Raw genomic sequence first — 12,654 nt, 5'->3', positions numbered from 1 at the left:
CCACACACGGATGTGATCCATCTAGCTCCACTCCTTTCTCCTCACTATCCAGAGCTCACCAGCAGAGTGGCACCACAAGACTCTGCAGGCCGTGTGATCCCTGCCTTCCCATGGGGAACTTACCAGCTCAGAGGAGGGAGAGACCAGCTCATAGTCTGACAGCACCATTGTCCTGTTAAGTAATGAGCTATTAACTGCAAGAGAAAAGAAAATAGGCAATATGGTGAGCAGGATGCAGGAAACAGTTAGGAAGGAGAGCCAATTCCAATTATTAAATAATTTCTTGACTCTGTCAAGCTGTTTGCCACCTCTTTGCTCCTGAAAAGTGAGTCACAAGTGTTTTAGAGAGACTCAAAAGCCTCAATCATCAATCACTCACAAAACAGAAAAAGAAAAGGTTAAGTGAAACATAACCCAAACCCAACTGGGATTACATTTTGAGTTGATGGCAAAAATAACCATGAAAAACCAGACAGACAATATAATATTTCATAGCTTTCCAATGTTTTCCTAATGATTTCTGGATTAAAATAAATACCCACAGAGCACTCCTAATGATTAATTTCAAATGCAAGCACAACACCAAAGATATCCAGAAAAGCAGAATGCGATTCAGAGGCCAGCATAAACACAGTTTTGAATTAAAAGAAAGAAAAAGGAGAGCAAGAAATTGAAATCAACAGGATGGGGATAATTTCTTTGAAAGAAGGAACAGCGTTCCCTGTGGCTTCTGAAGCATTAGGAATCATGAATTTGAAATTTCATTTAGAAATGCAGTCCTTCCTGCAAATGGGCTCGTGGCCCCTGTCCTCATGGCTGACTGAGGTTTTGCATAAATAAACTTTTTTCACTTGGATGTCTAGAGGGCCACAAGTGTTTCAATGGGAAGTGAAGACTTCCAATTTGGCACTGACCATTCCCATCGTCCTAGTTTCAAAAAGGAATTCGTTCACTCTGCCATTCCAGTGGGAGGCAGAACGGGACTGGCATCCACGTGCTCACCAAGGTCCTGTTTAACAGGGAAGGCAGGCACCCAGCCCCAGGGAACCGGCTCCCGACACCTGCGAGGAGCAGCCAGCAGCTTTTCCTGTTGGACAGGTGTGCCGAGATAACCTGCAGTTTACTCTGGGTACAGATCAGGTTTCTTACTCACTCCCATTGTTTGTGGGATCTAGGAGTGGTCCAGCATCTCCCAGTTTGGATTTGAGTTTTGTAACCCTTTGTTCCCAGAGCCATAGATACACTGGCTCTATCAGCAGTGCTGCCCACACTCCAGAGATAGGCTGCCCTGGGGATACACTTCCCTTCTTGGAAGGGAAGGAATTGTTTGTGCTTTCCCTCTCATCCGTGCAGACAGGAGGTGGGAACCACCCATGTTTGGGTAACACCTTGAATAAATCCAGCTCCTGAAACAGGAGTGGCCTGAGCTCCATGGCAGTGACCTCAGCTGCACAGCAGTGACCTGGCCACCACTGCTGCCCCTTCATGGAATTCTCAGAGGAATGCCATTTGGAAGAGGGATGCAAAGAGACACGGGTGCAGAAACAGCTTCTCCACTGGACATGATGCTCTCTGGAGGAGTTCCAGCAAGGCCAGCTGTTCTGTGACATGTAGGTGTAGAAGAAGGGATTACAGGTGACCTCGCACCTGAGAAGTCACAGTTGTACTAATTACCAAAGAGAGGAACAGCCTTGCCCTTAATGGGTCACAGCTGTGACTAATAAAGATAAGTGTCATAAAAGGGGTGGGCTGGCTGCTCAGGGGTGGACCTTGAAGAGGAGGGCCCCTGAGGAAGAAGGAATAACCCTGAAGAACTAGAGGACAGACAAAATAAGGAAGAGAGTTGCTGCTGAAAGAGATCTGTGGTTGGGTTTTCGAGGAGCCTGCAGTCATATTCCAACAGGAACAGCCTGCAGAGTCTGCAAACTAATACATGCAGTCACAGTCAAACAGGAATTAGCTACAGTCAGAGTCTGCCAGGGAAGCCAACAGCAGGAGCTTGCTGTAGTCAGTCAGGATGGCTCAGTTGTAGAGAAGAATCAACGGGGACCCTTCTTGAGTCTGTGTCTTGGCTCATTTCTACCCCTAAGGAGAGGTCTGCTGCAACACTGACATTCCACTTGGGATGAAATTTACCTCTCAGCTTCCTGAGACTAAGACAGGATATCTGAAGGCAACTGATAAAGAAAGAATAATCCACCTATTATCTGGGCTGCAGCACAAGGGAAAAGGAGAGCAAAGGCCACCTCCTATCTACAAACTGGAGAGGTAATGAACGCTCCCTTACCTGGATCTAGTGGTTTACAGGCACAAGAGTAATGAGTGATATAGTCCACCTTGAACTGGGAGTTGATGGGATAATGATCTGCCAGCTTGATCATCTTCTTGAAAGCATCATAAATGAAGATGAAGCTGATCAGGGAGGAAAATCCTTCTTCGGTGAAGCGGGTGAAGTACTTGACCAGGAAGCTGGCGTCGGTGGCCACGAGGATGAGACACTGGAAGGCGGACCAGAGGCCGATCCAGAGGCGGAACTCCAGGTAGTCAAAGCCATTGTCCCTGCAACAAGACAAGGGTGGCAAGAAAGGAAAACATCGCTTTAGATAAGATCAGGAAAGCAGATGGTACACGGAATGAAGCTGAGTCGGGGGAAGTTGAATCACAGAATCACCAGGCTGGAAGAGACCTTCAAGATCACTGAGTCCAACCCAGCCCCAACACCTCAGCTAGACCATGGCACCCAGTGCCACATCCAGTCTTTTTTTTAAACACATCCAGGAATGGTGCCCCAGGCAAACTATTCCAATACTTTATCATCCTTTCTGTAAAAAACCTTTTCCTACTATCCAGCCTGTATTTCTCTTGGTACAGCTTAAGATGTGTCCTCTGGTTCTGCCAGTGCTGCCTGGAGAAAGAGACCAACCCCACCTGACCACAGCCACCTTTCAGAGAGTTGTACAGAATGATAAGGTCACCTGTGAGTTTCCTTTTCACCAGGCTAAACAATCCCAGCTCCCTCAGTGGTTCCTCACAGGGTTTGTGTTCCCAGCCCCTCTCCAGCCTCGGTGCCCCCTCTGGATGGGCTCAAGGGTCTCAATGTCCTTCCCAAACTGAGGGGCCAGAACTGGACACAGCACTCAAGGTGCAGCCTCACCAGTGCCAAGTGCAGGGGCAGAATGACCTCCCTGCTCCTGTTGGCCACACCATTCCTGATCCAGACCAGGAGCCGTTGGCCTTCTTGGCCACCAGGGCACACTGCTGGCTCGTGTTCAGCCAGCTGTGGACCAGTACCCCCAGGTCCCTTTCTGCCTGGCCACCGTGCAGCCACACCGTCCTCAGCCTATGGCATTTGCAGGAGTTATTGTGGCCAAAATGCAGGACTGGGCACTTGGACTGATTAAACTTCATCTTACTGGACTCTGCCCATCCATCCAACCCTTCCAAGTCTCTCTGCAGAGCCCTCCTACCTTCCAACAGATCAACTGAGATTGGACATAAAGGAAAGATCTTCTCCCAGAGGGTGGCTGGACACTGGAACAGTCTCATCAGGGAAGCAGCCATGGCACCTAACCTGACGGAGCTCAAGGAGCATCTGGACAGTGCTCTTAGTCATATGGTTTAGTTTTAGGTAGTCTCGCCAGGTGCAGAGATTTGGACTTGCTGATCCTTATGGGTCCTTTCCAACCTGGGATATTCTGTGGCAAACCCTGGTGTTTGGAACAGCAGGGGGTGGAGAATCATGTACCCAGCTGCATCGTTCCCTCCTGGGAACCATGGCCTCCCTTGTTTGCTTCTTGAGGCTGAGGTGCTGTGCTGGCACAGAGTCCAAAAGTGGGCTTTTAGGAATGAAAAAGTGCCTAAAGGGAACACTGAGCAGAGGAGGAAGGCCACTGCCTGTGCGGAAGGAAGCAAGAGGTGGTGGGACTGGCAGGCTCAATTCCAGCTGTAATTCTCTGGAAGCCAGAAGCCCTGACCTGGAAGAGGGCAAGAAGCAAGAAACGAAGTGATTTAGAAAAAGAGAAGAGAAAAAATAAAAATACAAGACCCAAGTGACTCTGAAATATCTGGAGTCAGTGCCTGAGGGGGCAGGAGGTGCCATCCATGTGAAGGCAGCTGGCAGAAACCCGGCTACACTGACTCCACACCACTGAAGAACTTCAGAAATGTTAAACTGTATTATTTTGGCTTTTACTCCTCAGATTGCTGCAGTGCTTCTGAAGCTGACAGAGGAGGTGGAAAAGCACCAGGCCCTGCAGGACTGGCCCCGGCAAGGAGCACCCGAGGCCAGACACACAGCTGGGTCTGCAAGGCCTTCTCAGGGACCTTTCCAGACACACACACAGTCACACTTCAAATCACTCAGGGGATGGGAGGTTCTCCTGCTTTTGCTCCTAGCAGGGAACAGTGTGTTGTGAAAATGAACAACCACAAATGCATTACTGAAAAATCAGAATACTCAGTTCCAATTTCCTTGTAAGACAGGCCTCCTTTGAAAAGGCTTGCCTTTCTGCTCTGGCAGGTTGTTAGGACAATGGCTTTTGCAATTGCTACCTTCTCCTCAGGTTAACAATAACCACCTTCTCCCTCCCAAAACAGTACAACAGTGCTTTTCCATCTTGCTTTTTTCCTGCTGCATGCTGCACCTGGGCTTTGTCATGCTTGCAAGACACCCACAGGTGCAGTGTGTCCCTTCCTGACTCTATTCATTGATTCCAGATGAGGGAAGAAAAGAAAGGTGCCCTGTTCTTGCTCCTCTATGTAACTCTCACCCTTTGGTAGCTTCCAGTTTCCCTCCCTGGGATAATCTAACTCTCTAGCCAGTTTTTCTAGCCTCCATACCCCTCTACATGTAGGGATACAAGTCCTGCCATGCTGAGAACACAGACTATAAGGAATTTGGGGTGTATTCTATGTAACCTAAAATGATCTCCTTGCAAAACACCAGCCAAAGGGTCACTAGCCCCACAGATGAAATCATCCATGACACTGCTGATTCCTTTGGGGATTCCAGGGTCTCTTCCTGGTATTGCAGATGTGGGAATGATAAATGAGCACACCTAACAAAATGGGCTCCCTTTAGCTCTGGATGTTATCTCTCAACCATGTGGAAGAAGCAGAACTTCTTCATACCAGTTAAATGGGAAAAAATGCAGGACATTTCCTTTAAAAGCAGGAAAGCTCCCCCATGGAATTCTGGGGCCTGTTTCTATCACAGACACTTGTGTTTTCATGAATAATAGTGATTATTTCAAATGACTACTGAACAAATTTTTGGCAACCTTGAGATCCATGGGATTCTGTTAGTGAAGAGTGGGATTCATTTCCTTGCTCCTATGGGAGTCAGAGGAGCAGTGACTGGGAGAAGCAGCACACTGCAACCAGAGCAAATTCCTCACGGAGCACTGAAGTGGCCAGGGTTGTTTTTTTTTTTTTTTTCAGGAGGCCCCACAGAGACAGGCACCACACACTGGGCAGCGCCCTGGGCCACGCATGCCGGGCAAATCCCTGATGTGATTGCGCCGGATCTCAACAAGGAACGAGACGTTTCATTTTGTGCACTAAATCCCCTCCTTCCCCAGCAGCAGGCAGCTCATTCCCTGGCTGGGATTTGCTCCGTGTGGGACATTCCTGCCCTCCCCACCACGTACTCACTTGCTGAAATTGAAGAGGAGCCGCTCAAAGACCAGGACGGGGCCGGTGCTGCTCAGAATGGTGAGGGGCTGGCCAGCCAAGAGGCAAAACACGGCGCCAGTGACAGCGGTGCCCAGGAAGCTCTCCAACACGCCCTGCGGGGACACAGGACAGCAGTCACCCTCTCTGAAGGAGCCCTTCTGTCATGGCTGCCTGCTGCATGTCCTTGTGACCAAGGGGACAGCATCCTCTGCCCCCCTGCAGCTCTCACCAAGATGCTGGTCCCACACAAGCCAGAGTTACTGGGGATAACCACATGTGCTGAGTGATTAACGGCATGGGGCTGATCCTCCCTTCCAGCCGTGCTGCAGGGATGGGGCTGCAGCTCTCCTGACTTGTCAGGGGTACTGCAAGAACTGAAATCCAGTTTTGTGTCTCTCTTCCTTTAGAAGACACGAGTTAGTGTTTACACTGAGGAAAGCAACAGGCTGGCTGCCTTCGGGGGACTTGTAAGGATGAGCCCAATAATCCCAGGGCAAGGAACAGGCTTCACACAGCTGATCCCCTCCACTCCTCTTGTATTACTCATGGAGAGGGCCCTCGTGGCCAGAGCATCTGGAATCTTTTCCCTGCATTTTTCCATGTGTCTGTAGTTAAGAATAGTGTCTTTTCTTGGAAACAGAAAACTCAGGAGCGAGCTGTAAAGGCAGTGCTGGCTGGGGCAGCTCCCAGGACAGGGAGCAGGGATGGGCCATGCTCAGTTCCTGCCCCAGCAACGGCCACATCACTGTTTACAACAAACTGTGATGCAGTAGCCCCAAAAATATTGCCCTCTGGGGGTTTTTTGTTACTTGATAGTAAGTATTCTTGAGACTTCTGGCCACAGTGAAGTGATTCTCAATTTGAACTGGATTTGGAATCAGGTAACATTTCCCCTTCCTCCTGTAATGTAAAGACTGTGCAGAGCAGACAGGCTTTGCTCTGCTATCCCCATGACAGTCCAGTGTTGCTCACTGGTGGGATCTGGAGGCCTTTCCACTCCTGACTTCCACGAGTCTCAGAAAAGGCAAACTGTTTGTACAGGAGGGAGGGGAGCTGGGCACTGCTGCTGGATCTTACTCTAGACTGTAATTCATCACAGGAGAGTGCAGGGCTCCAGATATGTGCCCTCATTTCCTATGTTTGACTTAATTAAACCTGCATAAATTAATAATTCAGTCATTATCATTATGAGCGTGATTATTGCTAGGAGATTTGACTGAAGTGGACTGGCTGAACTGAATATATCTAAACACAACCTCCTAGTTTTCCTATTATTCCACTAACACAAAGCACCTACAGCACTGTTAATAGAGAATCCCTTCTCTTTAGCCTGAGCTAAGCCATTGATCCAGCCTGCCTGTGGATATGTGGCTGGTTCTCAGCTTGTGCCCTCCCACTACTACAAAATTAATCTTTCTAAAGACCTGACATTTCTCTCCTGTGTTACTCATTTTCCTAATTATTTTGGGATTTTCTTTTCACCGGAGAGGCCAAAGCCCAGGTATTGTAGGAATCAGGCAGAGGATTCAGAGTTAGCAAACTGAATTGGACTGAAATGGTACAACTGAGAGCAGATTAGAAGAGCTCTACAGAAGGAGCAAAGACCTTCTCTGTCTCTTGGGCCTGCTTTTGTTCACCATTTAAGGAACTGCTGTACAAGTTGTCAAAGGACAGCCACAGCAGCAGAGAAAGCAGTGAAAACACAGAACACCTGCATTATTGTACCAAGAATTCCAGCTTTGCCAGCACCCAAACATTGCTCTGACTGGAGTGCAAAAGGCAAATGCTGGATTTGTCGGTTCTGAAAGCTCCTGCTCACCTGCATGTTCTCTGTAGCATCCCCAAGCAATCCCCCAAAAGTGATGGCATTGGTGACAGTGGCCAGGTAGATGAAGAGGATGGCTGAGAGGGCCTGGATGTTTAAAGCATCGTAGAAGTCGCTGGCGAAGAACGGTGCTTTCCTCTTGATGTCTTTGATCAAACCCCCACAGAACCTGCAGGGACAAGCAAGAGGAGACTGATGCAAGATGTTTCACAGTGGAAGTCACCACGCTAAGCCATCAGAGACACTGCCAGCAATGAAGTACTATCTCAAAGGAGTGAGATCACCACGTTACAAACAGTCTTCTCACGGCTGTGGTGGTCCAGGGATCTCAGAGAGAATGCTGCAAGGAAAGATACTATCTCAAACATGTGACCCAGATGGAAAGGGACAAATTTCAGGACTACAAGCCATGCTTCTGCTGAAACAGACCACCACAGTTTGTATTTCAGGAAGCTCATCTGTTGGTTTTTTCCCTCCAAATATATTAGTTGATGTAATAAAATAGATTAACTCTTGTCTAAGGCCCTGCCTGAATTTCTCCACATAGCAGACACCATGGCTGGGCGAGCCAAACAATCTGCTGCATGGAAAAATGCTTCCAATTAACAACCAGCAAAGGAACTAGAAGTAAAAACATACGGGAAACACACTTGGATGACAAAAGAGCTCACTTGCAGACATCCCTTTCTGTATGATCACAGACAAGACTGTACTTAAGTCCTAAACTCCACGTGGCACTGACACTGGCAGCATGAAAAATGTTTGTTCAGCCTCTTGTTCCCCTGCTCCCAGCTCCCCACCTCTGCCAGGACTGCACAGACACTGTGACAGACAGGCACATGCTAGCTTCTGACCCCCAATCAGGACACTCCACTGCCTTGTACACGCCAAATACTGTATGAAGACTTTCAGACTTTTCTCCTAGAATTTAGACTAGAACTAGAACTGAAAAAGAAGATTCAGAGTGGGAGGGCACAGAGCCACCATGAAGCCCTGTGCAGTGATCTTGAAACACTCGGCTCGCTGTTTTGTGGCCACCTGAGCTGTATTCCTACTCCAGTGGACTTTTATGTGACACAAAGCAGAGTAATAAAGCAGAGAGTAGGGCCTGGGGCACTGTTAAACTCTCTCTTCCTATCCCATAAAAGCCTTCAGCTGTGCAATCCAACTGCACCACTAACATCCAGAACAGGGAACATCTCTGCTTGTGGCTAAGGCACCCCTTCAGCAATCCAAACCGATGAACTGAGGCTTGTAGCTGCCATGTTTATGTCCCCTATGGTTCACCTGACTTCACAGGCTCCCAGCAGGCAGCACCTGCCTGGGCCTTCTGTCCTCTTTAATGCTCTTTAGCATTTACTGAGCGTCTGACCCATGACCCTCTGCCACCTGCTGAAGCCAGATGTTCTGAACCCTTCAGCCAGCCTCACTCCGGGCACAAAAAGCTGCCAGGACACATTCTGGGGCCACACCTCAGCCTGCACAGGCAGTCCACGGGGGTGGCACGTTTTGGCAAGGGGGTGTCACTGACCTGCCGGTGCGCTGCAGCTCCTCGCAGTCGCCGTGGCCGCCGCCGCCATGGCCGCCGTCATGGGGCGTGTCGCCGTTCATCTGCACGTTCTCCCCACCCGAGTACATGTTCTTCCTAGGCCAGGACACAGCACGTCACCAGGAGCAAGGGGAACCCTGAAGAGCCTGGCCAACTACCAGCTATGTTATTGTGTGCCTACAGCATCGCCTCAATAGGTACAGACTTCCAGGAACATCCTCCCTCCGGCAACTAAGGAAGGCCTGAAAATATCTCCAGGACTTTCTAAATAGTGGCAGCCAGGTGCAGGTCACTCCACACACCTGGCACAACCTGAACACTGCCTCTTCCCATCCCCTTTCCACACCTCATGCCCACTGTCCTTGGCCACAGAGCCCCTCTCCTGCTATTACCTCTTATCCGAAGAAGGGAGAGACTTAGGGGGCTCTATCCTAATGGCTGGATCCCATTCCCCAGGGGGGAGCACAATGACTTCATCCAGAAATTCATCGATGCCTGCGATCAGGTCCTGACGGTCCTTGGCTTTATAGGCAATGTCATGGAATACCTGCAAGGAAAAGACACTCCCTGAGGGAAAGGTTTGCGTTTTCTGTGGCCCTGACTCCAGAAGCAGCTGCTGAGTTCTACAAAATCAACTTAATTCCTTCTCAGAAACCTCTGAAGAAGTATCAGGACGTGTAGCACAAGGAGGTGTGACCCTCAGAAAGCCCCTTCCTTCGGCTGGATAACAACAGAGATTCTTTCCTTTTGGGCATTTATCTAATTTTAAGTAAACCATCTATTTCTAACCTTTAAAAATGTTATTAAAGCAATTGTCTATATCTTTAGTGCAAAAAAGTTTTCCTCTACATAAGGACTTTCAATTATACTTGGAGAAGACACTTTGAGAAAGCCACCTACTTCAGTCTATCAAACCCAGATCAATTTTCAACACTGTGACACAGAACTGATGACAGTAGTTACTCAAAAACGACATCATAAACTGGTTTTAGTGAAAGGCCTGGTATTAATCGTGAAGAGCAAATGAGAAAAGGAGGGGTGGGAAAAAGCATTAATGCTGAATTTTATAGGAATCTTCTGGACTGTGTGGAGAGGAGGTGGGTCAGTGCATGTGACAGACGAGCTAGTGGAGAGAAGGGACTCTGGGGCTGTGGGAAGCAGTCCACTGAGTGACAGAAAGCAGGAGAGCTGGGGCAGCTGAGCTGTGATGAAGGAGCTGTAGGAGAGCGAAGCAACGCCAAGAAGCAAAGCTGATGTGAACAAGCCCCAGCACACAGGGCTCTAGGGACGCTGGAAAAAGGATCTGTAAGTGAATCCTGAAAGCCCAGCCATGGCAGTGAGGAGGGGCCAGCTGCTCCTGGCCTACATATCAACCCTGCCAGTGCCCGGGACGCAGTGCCACACACGGCACCACGTGGGGGAAACGGGCTGTGGGCAGCACCTGCATATCCCTGGCTGTGGGATACTGGGATGGCAGAATGGGACACAAGGAAACAATTCACCACAACGGACTAAATTCAACAATTAATTCACAGTTGATATGAAAGAGTGATCGCTAGCAGGAAAATACACACGCAGACAAACCCCTCCTAGAGACACGCTTTTCAAAAACACAAAGCTAGAGGCAGTAATTATGTCAACAGATGGAATGAGGAGGTAACACGGATATTTCAGCTTTAAGTGAATTCTCCTTCCTGTTGAGCAGGCTGGAGGGAAGGACATTGTTACTTGGGAGAACCATTTCCCACTGGAGATGCCAAGACACCTACCTCGTCCGACATCAGCGTGGCAATGGCTCGGCCGATCTCATGATAGGACTTGGCTTTGCCCTTTGGTCCCAGCAGAATGAAGAGAAATCTGACAAAACCAAGAGATTGTTCCCGTTTAGGATGGAAAAATCAAGTGCTTATTACTTATACTACACCTGGACAGAAATTTGACCTGAAAAACTGTGGTCCTTGTTGGAGATCTGGAGGCTGCCAGTGGCCTTTCGCTATCTTTGGAGCAGAGGTTACTCCCTGTGGCCCACCATGGCCTGTGCACCACAAAAACCTGTCCACCTCCATGGGGATTAGTTTCATGGAATCACAGAACAGTGTGTGTTGGAAAGGATCCTAAAGGCTATCTATACCCTCTACTAGCCAGGTTCCTCCAAGCCCTGTCCAACATGGCCTTGGACACTTCACTTTTCACGTGATCTTTTTGGGCAGCAACTACATCCAAGACACTGCTGAAGAGTTTAAAAAACACCATGATATGAAACCTTTGGAAGTGCAAACATACAGATGAAATAACCTCACCAGAAGCACCTATCCCTTTCCAAGGGATATATTATTTTATCTCCTAACTCAAATATGATGAGGTACTAAGTTAAACGGCTTACAAGGAGTATTCTATCCAAACAAGTACTTTCTGTTCAAAATAATCTAGAGTCCTAAAAGAGAAAAGGCAGCAATTTAGTAGGACAGGATCCCTAAATACATATTGATTGGCATTACTACATAACACCTCTTAATCGAGTCCTTCACGAGGCGTGTGAGTGTTTTACTTGAGGTTCACAGGGAGGTGAGTAAGCCACACACACCCAGGTCATGTCCTCTGCTCTCCTCCCACCTCCTGGAACTTTCCCTGCTTTACCAGTTCTTATAAAATAACACCCAAGAAAAATTGTTCCTCAGCCAAGTCTATCCAAACTCCAGGATGCAAATTGGCTAAGCATATTAATATTTAAAAAAAGAGGTTCATAACTTCAGGAATTGCTGCTTGGCATTCTGGTTTTCCAGGAGACTTCCATGACCCTCTTCTGCAATAACCCCAACCAGCTGGCTCTTTTCCAGCACAGAGCAGCAGCAGCACCTGAATGCTCCTGCACTACTAAAACACTCCTGAAAACACAAGACTGTGGCATTTTCCAAATTCTTTGTCCTAATTCAGCTCAGAACTGCCTTCAGTGGGTAGAACAAGATCTTTTCATGGGCCAGACAATACAAAGACAAAAACATTAATGCATTTTAGTGGCTGTAGCATTAATATGCAGACAGGACTCAGTTTCTTCACGCAGAAATGCTAAATCTTTATTGTATAGGTAATATTTTATAGGATTACCGGAAGGCACCGTGTCAGATCTTATTGGTGGGCAATATATTCATGCTTAGTTTATGGGTTAGTACATGGTGTTTTGCATGTCTATCAAACTCCTGTATTTATAGTTAGCTTACATGTTTTTTCTACTGATTTTCATGAGACGGATCTTATTATTTATGCAGGTGCTCATTGTTTTTCACCTAAGAATAAGCTGTTGTGTTAACAAACCTTTCATACCTAAGACTGTTTTTGCATGGGAACTTTCAAATTACTTAGCTGCACTTAGAAGAAATGACAGGCTAGCTATAAATTTAACAGAGCAGGCCTGATTTGATGAGTCCTTTCTTTTATAGTTCTTCTACCTGTCTAGAACAAGTGGCCTGAACTAGAGTATGTGTACATAGATTTATAATAATTTAGTTATGAACATTTCCAGCTACAAAAGCCCTCACTCCATGCTGTGCCGTACTCCTCCTCTTCTTCTGCTGAAGGCCACTTGAGAACTCCTCCCTGCTGCACACAA

At 47.9% G+C, this 12,654-nt stretch overlaps 1 protein-coding gene across 5 annotated transcripts in view; it reads right to left on the bottom strand.

Annotated features, from left to right (window-relative positions):
* SLC4A4 (solute carrier family 4 member 4) overlaps positions 1-12,654 on the bottom strand; it is a 138,206-nt gene that overhangs the window by 17,972 nt on the left and 107,580 nt on the right. For all 5 annotated transcript variants that reach the window (XM_064416263.1, XM_064416258.1, XM_064416260.1 and 2 more), the window contains 7 exons: positions 10,817-10,904; positions 9,440-9,594; positions 9,030-9,143; positions 7,493-7,667; positions 5,653-5,786; positions 2,288-2,559; positions 124-194 (listed from right to left, as the gene is read on the bottom strand). In XM_064416263.1, coding sequence (XP_064272333.1) covers positions 124-194; positions 2,288-2,559; positions 5,653-5,786; positions 7,493-7,667; positions 9,030-9,143; positions 9,440-9,594; positions 10,817-10,904 — 1,009 coding nt within the window. The remainder of the gene's footprint in view (positions 1-123; positions 195-2,287; positions 2,560-5,652; positions 5,787-7,492; positions 7,668-9,029; positions 9,144-9,439; positions 9,595-10,816; positions 10,905-12,654) is intronic.

This window comes from Passer domesticus, chromosome 4 (genome assembly GCF_036417665.1).
Source record: "Passer domesticus isolate bPasDom1 chromosome 4, bPasDom1.hap1, whole genome shotgun sequence".
In the NCBI taxonomy this organism is placed as follows: domain Eukaryota; kingdom Metazoa; phylum Chordata; class Aves; order Passeriformes; family Passeridae; genus Passer; species Passer domesticus.
Note: the sequence above shows the minus strand (reverse complement) of the source record. Positions and strands in the feature narration are given on the sequence as shown.